The sequence below is a fragment of the Muscardinus avellanarius genome (assembly GCF_963383645.1).
Source record: "Muscardinus avellanarius genome assembly, chromosome: 4".
In the NCBI taxonomy this organism is placed as follows: Eukaryota; Metazoa; Chordata; class Mammalia; order Rodentia; family Gliridae; genus Muscardinus; species Muscardinus avellanarius.
In genome coordinates, this window is record NC_137789.1 from 109331221 (window position 1) to 109355373 (window position 24153).

The 24153-nt window shown below is 41.2% G+C and overlaps 1 protein-coding gene across 1 annotated transcript in view; it reads right to left on the reverse strand.

Annotated features, from left to right (window-relative positions):
* RHOBTB1 (Rho related BTB domain containing 1) overlaps nt 1–24153 on the reverse strand; it is a gene marked incomplete at both ends in the record, with an annotated part of 48273 nt that overhangs the window by 23299 nt on the left and 821 nt on the right. Inside the window, 2 exons of the mRNA XM_080693587.1 lie at nt 2433–3400; nt 7549–7734. Of these exons, the coding sequence (XP_080549713.1) occupies nt 2433–3400; nt 7549–7734 (1154 nt within the window). The remainder of the gene's footprint in view (nt 1–2432; nt 3401–7548; nt 7735–24153) is intronic.

The following is a 24153-nucleotide window of genomic DNA, read 5'->3' on the forward strand; positions in this document are numbered from 1 at the left end:
CTGGTGTGATCAAACTTTGTCCTTTCATTAAGGAGCAAGCATTTAAAACTACATATAAGGTCACAACAGAAATTCTCTGAACCTTATTAAAAATTTCAAACATATACAACAGTGGAAAGAATAATGCAGGCTGAGTATTCCTTCATGTGAGATGCTTAGGACCAGAAGTGTCTTGGATTTTTTTTTTTCCTTTCAGATTTTAGGATACCTATGTAATGAATATCTTGGTGATAGACCCTATTTTAAACATGACATTCACCTATATTTTACATATACCTTATATACATAAACTGAAGATAATTTTATACCATATTTTAATGCACTTCCTTTTGACTGTGACCTGTCACATGAGGGAAGATACAGACTTTTCCATTTGTGACATTCAAAAACTTTTGGATTTTTGGAGAATTTAAGATTTTGTATTTTTTTTTTTTTTTTTTTTGGTACTGGGGGTGGAACCCAGAGGCTTTCTACCTCCAGGCTATACTCCCAGACCTTTTTTAAAATTTTATTTGGAAACAGGGTCTCACTAAGTTGCTGAAAGCCTCACTAAGTAGCTGAGGCTGGCTTCGAACCTGTGCGATCCTCCTGTCTCAGCCTCCCAAGCACGGGGATTACAAGCGTGCGCCACCACGCCCGGCTAGATTTTGTATTTTTGGACAGAGGATGCTCGAACTGTATATAGCAATCTTTCATTTATCCATTGCTAACATTTTGCCCTGTTTGTGTGTGTATGTATGTATATATATATATATATATATATATGTATATGTATATATATATATGTATATACATATATATATATATGTATATATATATGTATATGTATATATATATACATACACACACACACACGTGTGTGTGTGTGTGTGTGTGTGTATTGCGGTACTGGGGATGGAACCCAGGGGCATTCTACCTCCGAGCTACACCCCCAGCCCTATTTTTTTTTCAGTGAAACAAGGTCTCACTGAGTTGCAAAGGGCCTCACTAAATAGCTGAGGCTGTCCTTGAACCTGTGATCCTCCTGTCTCAGCCTCCCAAATGCTGAGATTACAAGTGTGTGCCACCACGCCCAGGTTGCATGTATATTTTTTGTATGTGTATAGGTGTTTTTTTTTTTTTACCAGATAATATCACATTTCACTACTAATTTATCATGATTTTTCTAATAAGAAATAAAAATTTTATTTATTCTTCTATATAGCTATGCCATTATTTCACCCAAGAAAATGAAAAATAATTATTTAATGCCATCAACTACCTAGTGCATATTCACATTTTCCTAATTATTTCCAAATAATAGAATGTTGTTTTTATTAACTTTCCAGACTGCTTATATACCATGAAAGTCAGTGTTTAGAGTAAATATTACTCATGAGCTTTAAAATTAATGAAGAGATTCAGTAACCGTTTACTAAACGGGTAGTACTATGGCAGGGATTGTGAAAGATAAAGCAAAAACAGAAGCACCCATATAAATAGAAGTCAGGAAGCCAACTTTTTATGAGGAAATATCCACCCACATCCACACACAGACAGAGGACAATTTTAGAACAGGAACAGTGTAAGTGTGGACCACAGACTGGGCTCAGCCTACCTGTATGCTGGGCAATTATGGCAGGGTGCTGTCGAGCAGCACACAAAAGTAATTGTCAAAGACACAGGAAAGGTAGCTGGCTGTGGTGGAGCATGCGTGTAATCCCAGTACGTGGGAGGCTGAGACAGGAGGACTGCAGGTTGAAGGTCAGACTCAGCAACTTAGTGAGACCCTGTTCTAAAATAAAAAGGGCTAGAGGTATAGCTCAGAGGTTCCCCTGGGTTAATTCTCTAGTACCAAGAAGAAAATAAAAATACAAAAGAAGGGCAGGAAAACTACGACAAGCCGGGGCAAAGAACTGTTGGGCAGAAAATGTGAGGGGTGGGAACAGATGAGGTATCCTGGTGGGACTGCAAGGGCCACCAGACTTGCCTCCAGGACTTCAGTGGCCTTGAGTACAGAGCTCACTGCTGAAGAGTCAGTGGAGAATAGAAACGGTCAAAAGATGGGTGCTGAGAGGGAAGCGTGAGCCTCAAGCCCCTGGGAGATAGATACCTGATCTACCGAGATCAGTGTGGTGCCATGGTGGCTTAGGAAATGATTTCTGCAGCCACAAGAGGGTCTAGGTCCTCACTCTACCACTCACTGCGTGTGTTATCAGGTGAGAACTCCTTAACCTCACTGTCCTTACGTTTCCCCTTCTGAAAAATTGAAAGAATAACCCCTAAGACTGGTGAGAACGAAATAATTTAGTACCTATATCTTAGGAAGGAACATGGAGAAAAATAGGCACTTATAAATGTTAGCTATGGCTACCTTCCCTCCGCTGGTGTCTGGCTGATGTTTGATAACACAGCACCAACAGTCTCCGTGGCTCCTTGTGGGACCTGCTCACCTGAGAACGTCCCTTTGCTGAGACACTCCTTTATCCGGTTGGCTTTCCTGACGTGAAAGGCTTTCGTAATCTCCTGGTTCATAAAGGCTTCCTTGTTCATGATGTTTTCCACCATCATCCTCAAATCAAACATCTCTAGGACCTCTGCGATCTGAGCCAGGCCCACCAGATCTTTTTCCTTCTCATCCAGTTGCCCTGTATAAAGAAACTGGAGCAGGGTCCTGAACGGACCTGGCTGTACCGACGTGTCCATCCTGACCACAGTCACCGGGCCCACCCTCTTCGAAATGGGATTGACCTGCATTTCCTTGTGCATGCCAACAAACCCCTTACTCCAGTCCGACAGAGTCTGCATCTCCACAACTGGGTCCTCAGCCTCCAGCCCTGGAGCAGCCTCCAGCAGGTTCTTGCTTGACGGCATCCCCTGCGGCGTCCTAGGGGGGCCTTCCTCCCCGCCCTCACCTGGGTCGAGACTCAGCGTCCGCCCCTGGAAATCCCTGCTTTGCCCCTCTTTCTCACAAACTCCTTCGCCCCCATTTGGGGACTCTTCACACTCCATTAAAAAAAGATCATAAAATTTGGAAGAAGAGGTAGCAAGGTAAATTCGATGTGCAAAGACGTGCTCCTGGTTTTGGAGGATGAATAGGACATCAGCACAGAGAGGGTTGTCCAGTAAACAGGCAGCTTCATTCGTCCCCATGGAAGGGCACTCTGGAATTTTGATGACTGGTGGAGGGGCTTTCGGAGGTAGGAAGGGCGCCTGAAGCAAAGGTTTCTGGACTTTTTTCAAGTGGGACTTCCAGAACTGCAGGTGCCGCCGGGAGATCAGCGCTGCGCGGATGGCGTTGTCAAATACATCCTTGATTCCAAACTGGTCAAACACGCTTGTTTCATAGTACGGGATGCCAAGTTCCTTTGCAACCTCTCGGCCTTTTTCTGGGGGCAAAATATCCCCTCTCTTTATGGGCCTGAAATAAAATATTTTAAAAATATTTAACTAGCCTTACTGTTGAAGAAAAAAAATAGGAACCAGTGCCTATCTAAGCACTTGATTAAATTATATACTTAATTCCTTTCCAGGCTTTTAATAAGGCTCTTGGAAAAGCTACTACCAAACACAGGTTTTTTTTTTTTTTTTTTTTTCAAGTATAAGGGATTTATAACTGCAGAAAAAATAATGCTTCTAGTAGTAAAATACTGCCTTTTACTAACTATTTAGTCTTGGACAAGTAACCTCTTTTTTAATTTTTTGATTTTATTTTTAGTTTTTATGCATATATGTATATAAAGTTTATTGATGCCATATAATTATACATCATAGTGAGATTTAAAGTGATACATTCATAAATGCACACAACATATCTAACCTCCCTAAGCCTGGGTTTTCTTATCTGTAAAACAGGTATGATAATAATGATTACCTCTATCTGGAAGAACTATTGAAAGCACCATTGAGCTTCTATGCTAATGAGAGTACTTGGTTCACAGTAAACGCTCCATAAATATTGCCATTATTTTCACTGTCACCATTATCTTCATCTTTGTAGTCATCATCATCTAATCTTATACTTACATTAAAATAAATCCTTTGTTTTTTGGTGGTGGTGGTACTAGAGTTCCTGGAAACTGTTCTACCTCCGGGCTACACTCCCAGACCTATTTTTATACTTTAATTTGGAAACAGAGTCTCTTAAGCCAGCGCGGATGGCTTCGAACTTTGAACCTTCACAATCCTCCTGTCCCCGCCTCCCAAGCACGGGGATTACAAGCGTGCGCCACCACCCCTGGCCCAAAATAAATCCTTTTAAGTTTTGAAATTAGAGCCTCACGACAAATCCTTGAGGTATTATTTTTGTTCTACATTCTGAGGAAACTGAGGTAGAAAGTTTAGTTTCTTTTTTTTTTTTTTTGTGGTACTGGGAATAGATCCCAGGGACATTCTACCTCTGAGCTACATACCCTGCCCTATTTCCTTATTCATTATTTTGAAACAGGGTCTCACTGAGTTGCAGAGGGCCTCAGTAAGTAGCTGAGGCTGTTCGCTAACCGTGATCCTCCAGTCTCAGCCTCCCAAATGCTGGGATTACAAGCGTGCGCCACCACGCCCAGCTGAAAGTTTAGTTTCTTGGCTTGGGTCACATTTTCAATTAGTTGAGAGACTAAGCAATTAGAGTCTAGATTTTCCTAGTCTAGTTAAACGATTCTCATCCTAGAGCTCATTAAGATTCCTCTGTTAGATTCATGAGGCCTCTTTATCCTTTCTCTTCTCTTTTTGTTCACTCCCTTCATCAGGTCCCCATGATTTTTTTTTTTTTAATAGTGGCACTGGGGATTGAATCCAGGGGCTTTCTACCTCTGAGATACACCTCCAGCCCTTTTGTTTTTTATTTTGCAACAGGGTCTCACTAAGTTGCTGAAGACCTCACTAATTTGCTGAGGGTGACTGTGAACCAATGATCCTCCTGTCTCAGCCTTCCATGTACTGGGATTACAGGTGTGCACCACCACGCCCAGTCCCCATCATCTTTTTCCTAGACTGGTACATTAGCCTTTTTACCGGTCTTCAGAATTTTTTATTTTAGCTCACAGTCCTCATTGCCTCAAGAAAAGTCCTTAAATAACATAAGTATGATTTGGCAGCAATTCTGTGTTCATTTCCTCTAATTCCACAAAGCCCATGGAATGAAGCCCACACCCTTTACTCTGGCACACAAGGTCCATTAAGAATCTGATCAAATCCAGAAAGGCCAATATCAGCAGAGTCATGTAGTGGTGATGGCGTAGTCACAGTTGAGGTCCTGATAGATTCAAGAACCTAGACAAGATGCAATCTGTTGCCACAGCTCTCCCCAAACCCTTGCTTCATTCCGGGACATGCTCTTAGGAACTAATCTTTTGAACAAATATTTGGTCTCTGACACCAAAGGTATTTTATGTATGACACATACTGGTCTCAGGAGAAAAAAGATGACACTGGATGAAGCTTGGATTAGAAGACCTGGATGGCAAAGAACAAACACGGTAGGGTGTTGGCAGAGGCGGAAGGGAGGTTTGGGGAAGAAGGTCTGATTCTAAGACCAGCTCTTGGCTGGCTTTGTTCTTAAACCTGGATTCCTTGCTCCTAAACGTGGCTAACTTGTTAACTGATGAAATTCTCCCAGGCTTTCATCAAATACCCCTCTTTCACGAAATCTCCTCACAACTGCTCTACGGAAGGGACTGTCCCCTCTGCTGTCTTCTGCAGCTGTGTGACCCTCCCCCAGCCTTCTGCACACACATGTCACTCTTAATACTCAATTCCTAACCCATGCATTTAAGAAGAGAGGGATCATTAACATTGAACAGGAAATGTTTTCAGAAATTTTATTCGAAATGTACTTAGTATGTCAGAAATTATCTAAAGAAAGAATCATTTGCTTTCACTTTGAGAGCATATCAAGTTGTGCCCGTGTATAAAATTTCGTGACAAGGCTATTAGGCAAACATCACAGTAAGATATTCATATCAAACTTTTTTTTTTTTGTGGTACTGGGGATGGAACCCAGGGGCCTTTACTTCCGGGCTACACTCCCAGACCTATTTTATATTTTTTATTTGGAAACAGGGTCTCTTAAGCCAGCAGAGGCTGGCTTTGAACCTGCGCGATCCTCCTGTCTCAGCCTCCCAAGCGCAGGGATTACAAGTGTGCGCCACCACGTGGGCCCAGCTCATATCAAACATTTTTGAAAAGCATTACTGTTGAAAAAATAAATATGAAAGAAATATAAAATTGCTTTGTACTGAGGAAGCATGGGCTTTTAAAAACTCTTATTTCTCCCCTAAATCAGAATCTACATTTCATATAGAATAAAACAAGTTTTTGTTTTTTGTTGATGTTCTGGGGATCAAACCCAGGGGGTTCTACCTCTGAGCTACACTGCTAGCCCTATCTTGAATTTTAGTTTGAAACAGAGTTTCACTAAGTTGCTAAGGGCCTGGCTAAATTGTTGAGGCTGGCCTCAAACCTGCAATCCTCTTGTCTCAGCCACTCAAACTCTTGGATTACAGGCATGCGACACCATGCCAGGAGAAACAAATTTTATAGTTAAAAACAAATGGCTTTTAAAATTTGTGACACATTAGAAATATAAGGACTAGAGACACTTAAAAAGTAGTGTTTGTGGGCTGGGTGTGGTAGCAGAGGCTTGTAATTCTAGTACTTGGGAGGTTGAGACAGGAGGATTGCAGGTTCATGGCCAGCCTCAGCAACTTGTGAAGCTCTCGATAACTTAGTGAGACCCTGCTTCAAAACAAAGAATAAAAAATTGGGTTGGGAGGAGAGCTCAGAGGTAGAATGCCCCTGGGTTCTATCCCTGGCACTACTCTCTCCCCGAAAAAGTAGTGTTTGTGTTGTTTTTGAGACTCTGGACATTGTCATCTTGGCAGTGAAATCTCACAGGCTGGAATGAGGACAATGAGGAAGGTTAAAATACACTTGCAAGTGCATGTTTGTATGAATCTGATATTCCTGGGGTTAAGAATTGCAGCCATCGCTCTGAGCATTAATTAATTTTATTACAATCACCAAAATGTCAAGAATGGCATTGCTAGCTGGGCGTGGTGGTGCACGTTTGTAATCCCAGCATTTGGGAGGCTGAAACAGAAGGATGAGGGTTCGTGGACAGCCTCAGCTACTTAGTGAGGCCCTCTGCAACTCAGTGAGACCCTGTTTCCAAATAAAGAATAAAAAATAGGGCTGGGGGTGCATCTTGGAGGTAGAATGCTCCTGGGTTCCATCCCCAGTGATGTAAAAAACAAAACAAAACAAAACAAAACAAAACAGGATGACATTGCTATAGGCAGCTTAACACACTTGAAAGCCATTGAAAACAAGCCATTTCAAACTTAAAGAGTTCATTTCAGGTACTGGCCAACTATTTTACACAAATGAGTTCTGACATGAGAGATGCTGTGGGCATGGGAAGGGGTGAGGGCACACCCCTTCAGGATGAGGGGTCTGGCTTGAAGCACATGGCTGACTGATGGGGTCCCAGAACCGCTGCACCACACGACGCTGGGCTGCACGGCCACCTGCTAGCGCCCTTGTGTGCGTCCAGACGCGGAGTCCTTAGCTTACCTTGCTAACGGGCGTCTGGCTCGATTAACAGCCTCCAGATCGGCATAGCGGAGATCGAGCTGGCAGCCAACAAGGACGACAGGTGTTCGAGGGCAAAAGTGCTTGATTTCTTGATACCACATGGTTTTCACATGATTTAGGGAATTAGGATTAGCGATCGAAAAACAGAGGACCACAACATCAGACCTAAAAGGAAAGCACAGAAGAAGCTTGCATTGCCTTTTAGCTTTTCCCTTTTACCATTACGGCCCCTCCCCTCCCCCTCCCCCTCCCCCTATCGAATGCCATATCATGTCACAGTCAAAAAAAAAAAAAAAAGACCAGATATAAACACTTCTCTGAGTCATGCAAACAGCCCAATAAGCCCCCACATTCCAGCACCGATCCAGCCCGATAGTCCATTTCCATAACGCACTGCAGAATGTTTATGCGCTGAAGTTCCCCAATGATGTTATTTTCCCATAGACAAGGTGAACCAGACTTAACTCAGTCCTGGAACCACAGCATGCTTAACTATTTCTAATCACAAGAAATAGTTTCAAGATAAAAGAAAGCAATAAAAATGACCCTTTACCATTTTGAACCAAAAGGTGACAATGATTCAACCCGATGAGAGAAAGCAAACAGTTTCAAGGTGGCTGAAAATGTAACAGGTATTTGCTGCACAGGGTCAGCAAATACACAGAAGGATTTCTGCCCTTCTTCTCACTTATGCACATGGACAGACCTCAACCACTTCTCTATTTCCAAAAAAGAAAAATCCTGAATTTGCAAGAAATTTGATTTTTTTTTAACAAGGTATAGTAGGTGTTTAATACACAACCAGCAAGAATTAGAAGGAGGTCTAGTAAGATGAGAAAATCTTGGAAGCAGAGTCCTCAAATGTTACATATGATACATGTCTAGTATAAAGGGAAAATAAAAATTGGTTGGTAGTCTATTTTGACTTCAGGATCTTCTGTTCTTTCTTTTTTTTTTTAATATATATAAACAACTTACCAGTCTAGAAGTCAAAGAACCATTTTACAAAAAGTTGTTCAAAAACAGTGTTTGATGGATAGCTGCTAAACAGGAATTACAAACCATCGTTCTAGGTTAAAATATGCTCAACGTTGACTTTCAAAACAGCGAGGCAGAAGAATATAAAATAGGAAGAGTTATGCACAAGGATTCAAGACTATCTTACAGCTAAGTTTAGAAATAAACTCTTATAATTTTATTAGATGTTAATTTATTGCCTTTATTGTTTATATAATGAGAAGAATCAAGTCAATGAATCAAAATACCTCCTTTTTAAATCATTAATGAGCTTCCCCCCCTACATATCAATGAGGACATCTAAATATATGCAGGCAACCATAAAATTTCTAAAAATAATCATTTGCAATGCAGAAGACTGCAGGGTGCTTATATTAAATGTAATTCACAAGTTGAGTGTTTAAATTTATATCTAAGAAAAATTGCACCAGACCACAGCAAATATAGGGGAAGGTCTTGAGTTTAAAATATTTCTAAATTATAAAAAAAAACCTAGGATTCAAAGTAGATGAATATATTAGTCTGCATGTTTGGCATCTTCTTGAAATAAAGATATTATCAAAGATTCTTAGATGCTGAAGTAATGTGTAAAATATGCATAAATATATAAATGAAAGGGAAGCATGTCTTGTTTTTGGGATTCTGATTTAGTTAGTGGAATATTCTGTGCTCAGTCTTATTTCAAATCAGCATAAATAACAGTAGCCAGTAAAGCTACGGATGCTTTGAATTTTACATTTTTTTACAGGCTGAGTTTTCTATTATTCATAATCCTATTTATATCAGGTATCTGATAAAGCTCTGCTATAAGCTTCCTCCTGATCATAAAATAAAGCCACCATGAAATTTGGCACAGAGAGAATAATATGACAGCATGTGAGGTCTAATATCATAGCAAAAGAATTGAGGAAATATATCCAGTACCTAACTATGGAATAGTATGCACGCTATAAAATTGTTTTAATTGGCACCTTCTATTTACATATCGAGGCATGCACAACTGTAAAGAAAATCATTCTCAGAGCTTAATTATATGACAGACATGTAGCTAAATGTCAATTCTTTTATCTAATTTTGTGATGCAGCATGTGAGGTTTTGAAATCAGAGCTCGCTTGGTTGCCAAGGTTACTGTGATACCACTCATACCATTGAATGCACAGAAGTTACTATCCGGATTGACCTGCTTGCCAGTACAGACAGGACCTTGGGGGTTGGAAAAAATAGAATCTTGTGATGATAGCAGCGCAGTGCCATCACACAATCCATGACCGGAGGGTCCGACTTCAAACTATGCTACGTCAATATCTAAACGCATGAAAAGCCGTGGGAAAGCTGGAAAAATAGCTTAACGTTCGGTAAATATTTTGCCTCAAAATGATGATAGTTAAAGAGGTTGTACTGAACAAAATATTACCACTGAAACTACAGTAGCTTACTGTGTCAAAATTTTATTTGTATCTTGGAATTCGGTTTTTCTTTTTTCCTTTCTCCTTTTGTATTCCCATTTAGACGCCATGAGAATCTGTCTCTTATTTTATGTTGAAAGCAGTCAAAAAAATAAGATCACATTTTAGCCACTCAGATGCTTATATGTCTTTCGTTTAACCCATGTTGATCTAAATACAAATGCAAGTTAGAAAAACCTGATGTATATAGATTACCCAGAATTCTATATATGCTCTGCCGTATAAATGAAAGATTTTAAACCTGATTTCAACCTAAAGGCTGAGCTTCAATGTGTGACACAGCAATTGAGCTGTAGAAAGATGCTGTGCTGACAACACATTTTCTCCTTCCCAGCATTTCTTCCTGACTTGCGACATGTCAGTACCCTCTGTGCCAGAAACACCTATACAATCCAGTAACTACTTTGAAGATGATGGCATTCTCTATTTTATCAAAGAAGGCACAAGACCTACGCTCAAGAATATCTCTAGCTTTTGGCAGAATTTCAAGGACTAGAGATATTAAGTAACTTTTAATGAAAACATTCATTCCTGTGTGGAGACTGTTTAATATCTGACACAAGCTTGTGTTTAAAAATGTCATTCCTATGAAAGATTAAAAAGAAAAGAGCAGGTCCTAACATTTCTATTTCTGTGGCTCTGTTACTTTATTTTGCTTTGTGGAGTGAGTTTCAAAATACTTAGAGGATATGATGAAGACGTCTTCACATTTTAGGCAGTAAGGGTAACCTAGAAATGACCTGGGGGTCCTGTTTGAGCTGTAAAGGGAATCTGATAGGATTTAAATAAATTGGATTTAAATGGGATCCTACAGCTAGTTAGAATAGAAATCACAAGAATTTGAGAATGGGGAGGCAAAGCACAGGGTGAACAAGACTCTAAATCCCAGGATGTGAATATTAAGAAAGGGTAGGAAGAGATTTGGAATGTTCATTTTATTTATTTTTATTTAGACAAATTTATGACTGAGCTAAATGGCTTTACTAGACAAAGCCAGAAATCACAAAGGACTTAGAGGTATATGATCTAAGTTGCTTGCCCATGGAATGTTTATCTTTTAGGGAAAAATATGATTTCTTGGTCCTAAGGGGGAAATGTCAATATAAAAGTTTCACTTGGGTACGAGCACATCAAATAATGCCTGTGAAATAATATTTTGATTAGTTAACTAAAAAGCGATCCAAAATAAATCAGTGTGTTGCAACAATCGGGAATCTCCAGTTTCATAGAAGAGTGTGAAGGGATCAGAGAGAGACCAAGTCATCCAAAAATTCTTGAGTTGATAAAGCCAACCTCTGTTGTATCATTTTGCTGTAGATATTAAACAAGCCAGAAAGCATATTTTTTCAGTTATCTTGGAAGGGGAAACACTGGCCAAAGACAGCATGTGAAGGATTGGCAAAGATGCTTGGATAACATGAGGGGTGCATGCAAAGTTGGGACCAATCATTTTTGGAGGATTAAATTTAAAAAAGTGAGAAGAGTGCATCTTGTCCACATGTCTTGGCTCTATCCAGTGTTTGAACAGCAAATACGTTCTCAACAAAGACAGCAAAGACAGTTCTCAGCAAAGACAGTTCTCAGACTGTCTTTACAATATCTACAGTCAAATACAGTGGGAAAAGCCAGAGAAGCAACCAGAAGTTAAACTGTTGCTCCAGCCTTAAGTACCAAATCCATCCTTTGAAGAAATGGTTGGAAAAGGGTAGATAAGCTGGACCACACTTGTACTGTTAAGAATGAATTTCCCAACCAGGCGTGGTGACGCACACTTGTAATCCCAGCACTTGGGAGGCTGAGACAGGAGGATCGTGGTTCGCGGACAGCCTCAGCTACTTAGTGAGGCTCTTTGCAACTCAGTGAGACCCTGTTTCAAAATAAAGAATAAAAAATAGGGCTAGGGTTGTAGCTAAGAGAGAGAATGCTCCTGGGTTCCATCCCCAGTACTGCAAAAAAAAAAAAAAAAGAATGAATTTTCCATTACAGAAGTGCTCTTTGTCTCTCGGTTCAGGCTCCATTTCAAACTCTTTCCTTCCTTTTTCTGGTCTCATCTACTTTGCCCACTATTGTCCAGCTGAAGAGATGTGGATCTTAGGTTTTCTAATCTGGTTCAGTGAAAGGATAATTGTGAAATTATCTTTTATCTAAGATGATCAGATCAGGCCAATTTGGTGAGCGATGCAAAGAATAGCAGATTCTACCCTGTCTGTGCTCCAGAAAGCAGTGAGCCAGGACACTTTGTCCAGTGAGCTCCATTCTGACTGGGCGATTGGGTCTCTCGCTAGACTAACACTTGGTAACCAAGGAAAGGCTAATGGTTATATTTACCTGAGTTTTGCATGAAAGTATCTCTTTTTTAAAGTCTATTTGTACTTTTAAGCCTTTTATTCTATGATAGGATCATGCCTCTTTTTGTCACCACTGCTATTATTTAATTTTTTAGGAGAGAATTCCATATCCCCCATATTGGTAGAGACCACACAACATCTTAATACGCTTCTTTTCTTTGTCAATATGAGTAATTCCTCCTCTGGCACAGATTCCAGCAGGAGTTCCTGACCTCCGCCTCTGGGGCTTCAGGCATCCTTCTCCCTGCTGATTAGTGAGGTAGGTTCTTTGCAGAAACATTTTCAAAACCATTTATGTCGACAACATACCTTTCATGCATATAGTCTGACAATGCTATGCAAACAGACACATCAAAACAGTACAGAACAGCTGGGAGCATGGCAGAGAAAAGAAACGTGGAACACGTGGCTTGGGAAGTTTTAGTAGGGGAGCAGCCCAGTGTGTATGAGATGCGGAGGGAGTTGTCAGTGATGGTGCACAGGACCGCCTGGAGATGGATGGCTGTGTAAGCTCACACTCACGGAAGATGGAGAGGCCTGTAGGGAGCGCCTGGCAGGAGCTCTGGGGAGAGCAGGGCAGGACCATGCAGCGCCCTTGAGGGGAGCAGAGAAATCAAGTCCATACTTTACCAACAGCAGTGAAGCTTCTTAAGTACAGATGTTATGTGGGGGGAACTGTCAAAACACCCTGAAATACATTCAGATTTGGGAGTGGTTAGCATGCGCGACTATTTCTTTCAAGCTTGCAACCGCATTTTTTAGTAGGAAGTGACATTTTAGACCACTCTTCCCCCACCCTCCAAACACAGGGGCAAAGCAATGCACGCTCTTACGTGCAGGTGAGCCACAGCAACATCCCACCAGCCACCGGACCCTGATGGGGGCAGCACTCGAGTCTTACAAAGGTTGGCCCTACCAATGACGGTAGGAACACCGTGGTGTGCAATGGCCCTACCAAAGAAAGTTGTGGGTCATCGTCCAAGAGACACAGGCTTCCCCCCCTGATATCCCATTTCTTATACCTGAAAAACTAGGTTCCCTTTAGTGTGTTCTTACACTTCACGGAATCAGGAGTGGCAAGCACGTGAAACTGGATGAAGCATGATAAATTTATTAAAAGGAATAGTTTGAACAACCTCATTTCACTCCTGGCCAGGGGATGCAGGGATGTGCTGACACAGGGAAGGCCTGATCAGCAGCAGGAGATGAAACTGTCCTTCGTTCTCATCCACTGTGGCTTTCCCTGAAGCTAGAGGAATTTCCTTCCTATAAGCTTAGTGTTTTCTCCAGAGGGCCCGACTAGCTGCAGATATGAGAAAACCTGTGGGTCGGCTCAAATGTCAGGTTGGGGTTTTCTGGGATTGACCTCTCTGCACTTTCTGAGACCAAATCATCGACAAGCAAGATCATCCCACTACAGTGAGAAAGGGACTTGGCCCAGATCTCTTAGCAGTCCTTCTTGAACTGTGAAGGTGCCAGGACTTGTTGAGTCACTTATCCAACATCAACAAGCAGCCATCTAGTCATCTCTTCTAGAAATAGTAGCAGATAACCTACTATGGAGCAGGCACTTCTCTAGGCATTGGGGACAGAGCAGTTAGGGAAAGACACAAATCCCCTCATCAGGCTTATCCTCACTATGCCTACCTTCTGGTGGAGGACAAACAACAAAGAAACATCTATAAAATAGGGAGGATGCTTAGTGATCATAAGTCCTGACCAGAAAATAAAGCCAGGAAAGGGGACAAAAATACTGGGGAGTAGATGCTACTGTTGAAAATGAGGCGGTCAGGGACAGCCTTGAGGAGAAGGTGACATTTCAGTAAAGAGTGGAAGGGAGAAAAGGAGCTACCGTGACTTGATTTGTGGAGGTGGGGACAGAGAAGAAAACGGAGAGTGCCAAGGCCAGAGGTTGATCATGCCTGGGATGTTTCCCTAAGGGAAGAGGTCTCGTGGTTGGAGCAGAGTGGTGAGAAGGCAAATAACAGAAGGAAAACTCGAGGAGAGGTGGTGCTGGGCGAGGCTGCGAGGGCCCTGCAGGTCTGTGCAGGTGTTTGGCCTGAGACGGGTAGGGAGCCAGCGCTGAGTGATTGCATTCTCTAGAAGGGAGAGCCCACAGGGCACACCGAAGGACAGGATCCAGGATGTGACCAGTGGAGTCAAGAATGATCTAAAATGGCTTTGGGCCTGAGCATTTCTTTTTTCTCTGTTCCTGGAACCAACACCTTTAGGTTAGTATTTTTAGCGCTGAATCGTAGTGATTTATGTTGCTCTTTCCCCCCTAACACTATGAGTTCATTTATCAGGATTTTCAAGGATTTTTGTCCTTTTCTTATATGTTTCCCTCCCATTGTGTTGGTACCAAAAGAGGTTTTCAGTGAGTGTTTATTAAATAAAAAAGGCTTTATAGGTATTGGTGGGTAAAAGCTGAGGCCACAAATACATCTGTAGACTCAAGGTCTAAAAGAAATGAATTAAGACTTAGAGTAAGTCAGGCAAGGATTAGTTGGAGTTTTAATAAAGAATGAAAATAGAATGTGAGCCATTATAGTTCTTCAGACTATTAGTGCTGAAAAATTGCCATATAGTATCTCTGGTATACGGCAGAAGTTAGGCGCCTGATATGTTTTTCAAAATTATTTGAATTTATCTAAAAAAAATTCCATTTACTCCATCTAATTGGATACTTTCATAACATCAGAATAACAATGGAGAATGTTTCTTTCAGGAACTAAATTATCTCCAGAAGCAAAGGAAATGCAAATAAATGGGCAAGTTGCTTTTAGAAATAATTTTAGTAAGTAAGAACATAATTAAGGTTTAAGGAAGCCTTCTATTTTACAGACCGTCTTGCTTTTTTAAAAAAAATACGCACCAAACAAAAGCCACGAAAAGATATAAAGGCAATGAATTTAAGAGAGATTCGCTAACTTGCTTTCTTTTTTTAAAATTCAAAACTTTGGGCGGGCATGGTGGCGCATGCTTGTAATCCCCGTGCTTGGGAGGCAGAGACAGGAGGATCGCACTGGTTTGAAGTCAGCCTTGCTGGCTTAAGAGACCCTGTTTCCAAATACAAATATAAAATAGGTTTGGGAGCGTAGCCCGGAGGTAGAAAGGTTTCCAGGAACCCCAGAACCACCAAAAAAAAAAAAAAAAAAAAACCAAACTTTGTCCTTCCAGCCATTTGGGAGGCAGAGACTGAAGGATCACAGTTCTCCAAGAGGCCCTTTACAACTCAGTGAGACACTGTTTAAAAAAAAAATTGGAGAGGAAGAAGGCTGAGGTTGATTAATGGAGGAGCTACATCTGAATATGTGTAAAAGTATGAATATAGCATGGTTAACCAGGACACTCATTGTTGGAATTTGGGGGAAGAAGAACGGTGGGGGCGGGGCAGAGGGCACCAAGCACAGTCTAAATGTATGTAACTTTCAGTATGTTCCACATAAAAATAAAATTAAAATAAATAAGTGAATAAATTCTTTGGGAAAAGAAAAAAAATTAAAAAATAAGGCTAGGAGTATAGCTCAGAGGTAGAATATCCCTGGGTTCTACTCCAAAAAAAAAAAAAAAGAAAAAAAAATAAATAAAGAACTTTGTCCTTCTGACTGTGCTCTCTAGGATGAGGGCAGAGGTATTCTTAGGGGGAGAATAAAGTGGTGGGATAATTTTTGAAATCTAGTGAGTGTCCAATATTCAGTTACCAGTAGAATTATTGTTAAGGTTCACTAAGAAAATATCTGTGAAAATGTTCTATGAAGTACAAGTCCTAGTTATTATCAGACAAAATATAATGACTTAAAAATCCACCAAAATGGATGATTTGTTTTGCATAAGCATGTAATGGTAAATATCCACCTTCAATTTTCTACTTAGTGCTCCCATATTTGGGCCAATGAAGCATATAAATTTTTATGACATATCTATATACAAGCATATACATACATAGGATTATTTTAAAAAATTATTTTTATAAAGGTTTTGGAAATGATGTCCAGAGAAGAAACAATCTATAATTTGGAAAAGTGTAATTACTAATGCAAGTTACTCTATTCACTCAAGTAAAGCATTACATGCACAAAATTACAAATTCAAAAACTTAGGGAATACAAAGGGAGGTTATGAGGATGTGGCTGAGTATATCTGCCTTTTTCTGCTGGCCTCCCAGCTCAGCTTCCATGTACTAATTCATTAGGCAGAAGCCAAGCGCCAGTGCCTGCCGTCTTCATCATCTTCAGGTTGGCTTGCCATTTGTTATTCTTACTATAAGATGTACATATAAAATTCAGTAAAATAATTTGGAGTATTTTATAATAATATTTCCTTATTAATTACTTAGAAGAACCTGGTATTCACGAGAGATCAACAAACTCATCCACTCATTTAGCTAACATCGATTACTTTTCTATAATATATTAGAACTGGTCCTGGTGATACTGTCCTACAGATACTTGGAATAATAGGATATGGGGAGAGAATAAAGAAGCCGATTTTGACACAAGGCAGAATTTGTCAAGGTATTCTGTTGAAACATGAAGGCAAGACACTTTACCTGGATTCTCAAGGTGACAGAGAGGAGAAGAAGAGTATAGAGAGAATGTCTGCAAATATGTGACACTTGTTTCAATTCTCAGAATATTAGTAGTGATTGGCTGGCTTAAGAAAAGAAAGGGTGGGGCATTTTTTTGAGGTGGATATAATGTATAGCTCTGGGCTTATAGGCTTCAGAGGACATGGGCCTGAAAATATTTTATTGTGTCTAGAGCAAGATATAAGGCTGGAGAGGGAAGATGGGACCCAAATTAGAAAAATGAACAAGAGTGGAGCCACCCACCCATGGTGGATGTGGCTGGGTTCAGAGTGGAGGTCTTGTGCAAACTCCAGAGGTGAGCATCACCTTCTCTAGTTCTAGAATGAACCAGCTACAAAGGCAGAATTGTTACTATATGATGGAGAGACAGAAAACTTTCAAAGAACTTGGTGTTCTCTATTTGACTATCACAGGGTACTTGGTAAAGAGAATCTTCTAGCCAAGGAAATAGGCCATGTGATCACACTGAGCTGAGGGCTCTAGCTCTGGGAGAAGGGAAACAGTATGATGATTTTGTGTGACAGTATGGTAGTGTCCCATCATTAGCATTGAGATTCCATAAACATTCCATCCCTCCTACTCAACGATGGTTCCATTTTCCCCCCTAAGTTTACATGAAAGATTTGTTTTCCATGAGACTTAAAGTTCCACAAATGGTTAAAACATATATAACTCATCATACTAAGTTTTTCTCAAATATCATAGAATTTGTTGTCCATAATGATATTTCTCATTTTAGATCTTTTGAGATATAATTGAAGTACATTATACTTTATAAATTTAATTTTTTTTTTTTTTGGTGGTACTGGGGTTCCTGGAAGCCCTTCTACCTCCGGGCTACACTCCCAGACCTATTTTTGCATTTTTTTTTTATTTGGAAACAGGGTCTCCTAAGCCAGCACACGGGGCTAGCTTCGAACCTGCGCGATCCTCCTGTCTCTGCCTCCCAAGCGCGGGGATTACAAGCGTGCGCCACCACGCCCGGCTAAATTTAATGTTTTTAATTTGATTAGTTTGACATATATGTTCCCCTTGAAATCATCATCATGAACAAATAACAAATAATAAATATCTCCATCATCACCCAAAGTTTCTCAAGTCCCCTGGTAATACACCTTTTTCTCTATCATCTCTAGGGAACCAGTAATCTACTGAGTATCACTCTGTACTGTAGATTAGATTGTATTTCCTTGGCTTTTATAGAAATAGAGATACACGGTATGTGCCTTTTTTTTTTTTTTGCAGTATTGGGGATTGAACCCAGGAGCATTCTACCTCTGAGCCCTATTTTTTTATTCTTTATTTTGAAACAGGGTCTCACTAAGTTGTGGAGAGCCTCATTAAGTAGCTGAAGCTGGCTATAAACCCATGATCCTCCTGTCTCAGCTTCGCAAGTACTAGGAATACAAGTGTGCATCACCATGCCTGGCTTATGAGTCTTTTTTTGTGTAGTGTCCTCACTCTACCTTTCAAATATGTCTCCCTTTTGTTAGAGGTTTGGTAAAGAGCATCATGATGACTCCATGACCATGCTCACCACAGTTTGTCCCGAGGACGACCTGCTCCAATAGTAAATCAGGTGCTGGCTAAAGTTGGCTGATTTGCTGCTCCCAAGAAACTTTTTTTTTTTTTAAATTTCAGAATAACTGTTATGCTTAGGTGTACTCAAGTAAGAGAACTAATGATTTTAGTATTAACTCCCAGGGAACTGAGAGTCCTATCCCTTGTCTTTCTGCTTTATTACAGTAACTTGAGGAACTTCTAGTCTTTGTTATGGCAGCACCCAAGACTGAACGTCTCCAGGACAAAAGCAGCGCTCATTTCCCTAGAACCCGTGGTATGAACACACTGAAAAGTGTTTCGCTCACTTTTCCACGCATGAGTGGCTTTCTTCCCTCTGCTACTTTGCTATCCACCACCAGAACCAGGGCGGGGTGAACAGTGGAGCACTGCTGCTCCAAAATGCAAGGAGATGCTCACGTGCACACACACACACACACACACACACGCACGCACGCACGCACGCACGCACACACACACACACACACATACACACCAACTCAGTAATTGTTTTCTTAAAACATCAAAATAAAAGCCACATTGAACAAAATATCAACATCTTAAAGTCAGGATCAGTAAGAGTGCCATAGTAAGCCTGAGGCAGAAAGGGAAAAAAACTAATAACGATGATCCTGTCTTTTTAAAATTATTACTGTTTACATTTTTAAGCCCAAGGTGAGAAACTTGCTTGCCTTGCCTAGTCCTGGCTCTGGTCCACCTCTACTTGATATATTTCTTGTTACAACAGGCTGTTCACCATCCTGAAATCGTTAGAACATTATTTCTGGCCCAGCATTTAAAATGTGCTATGGAAAATAAGAGCTAACTCCAAATACTCTATCTGGATGCATTAAAGACACAAACACTGGTCACCCCTAGTCTTGAATTTTTTAAAGGTCCTCGACTGAGCATTCAGAATGGAGTGTGTTCATGCCATATCTGATTACACAGGTCTTAACATATGAAACCAAACCCATCTTATTTAAATAGACACACAGAAACCATAGCACTGATTAATATTATTATCTAAAATGCATACTGTCCTATCCAAAGACACTAACTAACTACATTTAAGAAAAACCAGTGTGCAAGTATGAACTATCTAAATGAATGGGTTCCACGCAGGCTGAAAATGTGTCTGGACACTATTGGGAGTGAGAGCAAGTGTAGTGGTTCTGAATCTCTTAGTTAAATGTTTTGGGGAAGCATGACAAATAGATTGCCCGAGATTCTAATTCACCCTAAAAAAGTTTGCTTGGAAGTATCACCTTTATTGAAAGCAAAAGGAATCATGGTTGACAACTAAAGGATGTATACAAAGAATTAGTTTTTTTTTTTTTTTGCTGTAAATAAAAGAAATTAAGAGAAGCACTGGAATATCAGAGCTGGGGAGAGAGGTGGCTTTTGGTCTTTGTGTTTGCACAGGACAGGGCAGGACTCAGACCATACCAGGAGGAAAGCTAAAGTGAGTTTGTCATCAATCACCATTGTCAGCCACACAGCACAGCAGCAGGGAGAGGATGTGGGCTTTGGAATTAGACCCAAGCAGAAAATTCAGCCACAGTCTGTCCTGGCTGTCTGACCTTGACCCTTTTTGTGCTGGTTTCCTCAACTGTGAAATGAGCCTACTTTGCAGGGCCACCGTGAGAACGAAGTGGGACAGAATAGGAACTCCTACTCCCGGTCCGGCTCACGGGGGTGCCTTAGCTAAACTGTGGCTGCTGAGATCACTTTCAGCACCATCGGCGTTATTAAGTATCTGAAGGTTATCTGATCCTGATCCGTGACTGAGGTTTTCAAGGAGAGGGGACAATAAAATCCGCAATTATGTATACTTTATGTGAGGAGGGGGCCTGTCGTCCGGTAGAAGGTGGAGCCCATCCTACCTGCCCACCTTTCGTTCTTACAAGTGTTTAAGGAAAGCTCTTGAGTTTAGTGACATCCATTTAAGAAGAGGCTCTTTCCTTACCATAAAAGGGCCGCTGATCACAGTCATGGCTACTATGTACAAGTTTTGTACTTGACATTTCAAAAGACCCAGAAAAGAACTTCAAAAGTTCATCCAAAAGTAGATTGGAAGTAGGTAGAGGGGGGTAGGAAGAAAGGCTACAACAGATTTGGGCCCATTTGCTCCCAAGAGGAGAGGGCCTGGCAGACCTGGGACGCGCGGTATTGGGATCTAGTCCTCCATTGCTCTTTCCATCAACCCCAGTAGAAGGACCCCACCGGTGCTTTTTCTTAGCTGTATTGGCAACTTCCCTTTCTCGAGGAAAAGGGTCAGCCAGATGAGCTTCTGAGATCTATTCTAGTTCTAAGCCTTGGCACCAATACCGAAGAGCAAACAGATACCCCATCCGCTGGTGTGGGGTAGTTTTCAGTCGCCTCCTATTGAAACTGAGGCGGAGGTATCTTGGCATAGTGGAAAAGAGTGGGAGCCAGCGGTGTGAACTTGCCTCTGAGACTCACTAGCAGTTAAGTTATGGCAGCAGAACTGAACACTTTACTCACTGTGACAGGGACATCATATCTACCTCCCTAAAGGACCCACTAAGCTAATGTTGGCAAAGCATATGTTGACTGGCATACTGCAGGCTTTTCATAATTGGAGCTATTATTCTAGTTGTCTTAAAAAAAAAAAGAGTTGCTGGTACCGGGTGTAATGGTGCACACTTGTAATCCTAGTACTTGGGAAGCTGAGACTGAAGGATTGCAAGTTTGCTGCCAGCCTCAGCTACTTTGAAGTGAGGCCCTCTACAATTTAGTGAGACTCTGTTTCAAAATAAAGAATAAAAAATAGGGCTGAGGTATAGCCTGGAGGTAGAATGCCCCTGGGCTCAATCTCTAGTGACACACACACACACACACACACACACACACATACACACACACACACACAGTGTTGCTGGGAAGTCCTGAAGACAGCAAGAACATTCTGGATAAAGTTAAACCACGCAAAGAAACTTGCAAATTCAAGCTGGCAGATGCCTACCACTAACACCCCTTGACTCATATAGGTTCACTCAAAAAGCTGAGAGCTTGTTCAGGCCAAAGAATGCTTCAGGGCTACTTGTTAACTTCCTTTGTGCTAAGAGGGACACTGACAGTAAGGTCTGAGACACCTCGGGATGAGTCTGTTTTCTCTGTCACTGTAAGAGACTAATGAAGTATTTTAAAAAGGTCCCAGGTAGGCCGGGCGTGGTGGCGCACGCTTGTAATCCCCGCGCTTGGGAGGCGGAGACAGGAGGATTGCGCAGGTTCGAAGCCAGCCGCACGCGCTGGCTTAGGAGACCCTGTTTCCAAATAAAAAAGTATAAAAAATAGGTCTGGGAGTGTAGCCCGGAGGAAGAAGGGCTTTCAGGAACCCCAGTACCACCAAAAACCAAAACAAAACAAAAAGGTCCCAGGTACTATGAAATATAGTCCACGGGCATCAAAGTTTATGTCTGTTGCATATCCCATTGACTTGCAATTCGCAAATAGTAAAAATATCAGTCAAAAACCACATTTGCAAACCAAACTGACTCAGCTTTCTTATGGTAAAGGAAAAAAAAAATCTGGTCAAAGTTCTACACCGAATAAAAAAGCCCACTGCTACCAGGTTTTCCCACAAAACACAACTTCTTGATGCTCCATCAATGTGGTCTTACATATTCAGCATTTACAGGTTTGGAGTCTAAGACAGAGGAGCTCTGGTTTTTGTTCTTTAACTAGCACTGGGGTCTGTGGCGGGGCATCTGGAGCTGGGAGAGAATCAGAAAGGACAGAGGAAAGGCCAGGTATAGACATGCACACGAAGCGAGTCCAAGGAGAACGTGTCCAGAAACATGCAAGGGGGTTTTCCGGCAGCCCCTCTGTGTTGCTCAGAGAGTCAACCTTGGCTTGGGGAGCACTTCCTGTTTCTGTCAAAGCGGGAATGGGTTGTGGCCGATGGAACCAAACATTCCAGACAAGGCAGCAGAACAATGCGCTTTGAACCGATGGAGTCATAGGAAAGAGCAGCTTATTTTTGTTGGGTGGGAGTGAACAAACACAGGCATGACATGTGGTAAAACGACTCCAGCCATGTCAGGGTGCTGGCTGAGGCCCAGCGTGGCCCCGTGAGGGCCACGGCGGCGCCAGTAAACAGATCCTGAGCAGGAATCCCACGTGAAATGGAGCAGCTCTTCCAGCACCCCAGTTTAGGTTTTACTCGTAAGGGAATCCTGCTGATTCCCTGTTTCGAATACAGAAATTTTAAGTGGCACCAAACCACTGAGCTGTTGAAAGAGTTGACAGAGTCTGAGCCCAAGTATTTGAGTAAGCTCATCTTCAGATGAATCTTTGCAGAACACTTTGTAGAAGTGGGGTGACACTTGTACAAAGTCCCTTGACGGGTATCCTTGCTTTGCTTAAAGACATCATTTGAAAATCATGCCTCTTAAAACACACGGACATTACAAACCCGACTGCATAATACTTAATACATAATACTATAAGCAGGCTCGCTTATTGTTATTGTTTAAATGTAGAACACTGGAAACGAAGCATCTGAACCAAGATAATACTCCACAACATTATGGGAAAAAAATGATAGCCCAGGATATTAAAGGAGAAAAGTATCTGTGATGCTGGATACTAGGTTTAAAAGTCCTTGTTGCCTAGAGGACACTAAAATCATGTTTAATTTTCACACGCCTCTTCTGAGTCCATTGAACAAAATGGTATAATCACAGGGTGTTCCCCCCCACCCCCCGTCCCCAGTATGTGAATTGCTGAAAGGCAAACCCTTTGAGTAGTTTACTCAGTATTTTAGACCAATTTGATAAATACCAATGGAAATTTATTCAGAGAGTTACTGGCTTGAAGAAATAGAAGAACTTTCTAAAATACTTGTCTCTATTCCAAGGAACAACACACATGTGTGGGGTATCTGATCCAGTCCTGGGAGGTAGCCTGGTGGTCAATTTTAAGAAGGGACAACTGAGCTGTCAGTTTAGAATTTGAAACCTAAATTCTAATCTTAAAATGCAATGTGTTCATCTACAATTAAGGATCAAGAAATTCTCTACCTCATCTGGATTTTAAGATCTGTGACCCACTACTTGGAAGATGCATTATGTTAGCGACCTGAAGTTGCTAAATGGTTTCAGGCACTTTGACTGTGTTCCTACCCATGTTAAGTGGCCTAGATTGATCTTCCTTTCCCTGGGCTTTTCTGCTCTTTTTAAAATGAAAAATACACATTAGCATTTCAGTTCATTTTGGAAACATGCCTTGTGAAAGATTTCAGAGATATTTTTCTTTCTTTTTAAGAAAAACCTTCAAATTTGAAAAAGAGGCATTTTAGATAACACAGAGCCAAACAATGTAAGACAGAGCAAATAACATTAGGCTTTTGTTAATATGATCATAAAAAAGACCAAAGAGACCTTCTGAAGTAGGGCGGCCAAGTGCTAAAATAACTTGAAATATTCGAAAAGCAAGTAATGAGGTGCTATTCAGGAAAACAGCAATCAAAGTGGACTGAGGCCGGAGGGTAGACTGCCCAGCTTCATCAGCACTGGCTGTTTTAATCTGGGGTGGCTTCCTGAGTGGCGAGGCAAACTCATTTTTTCTTGACAT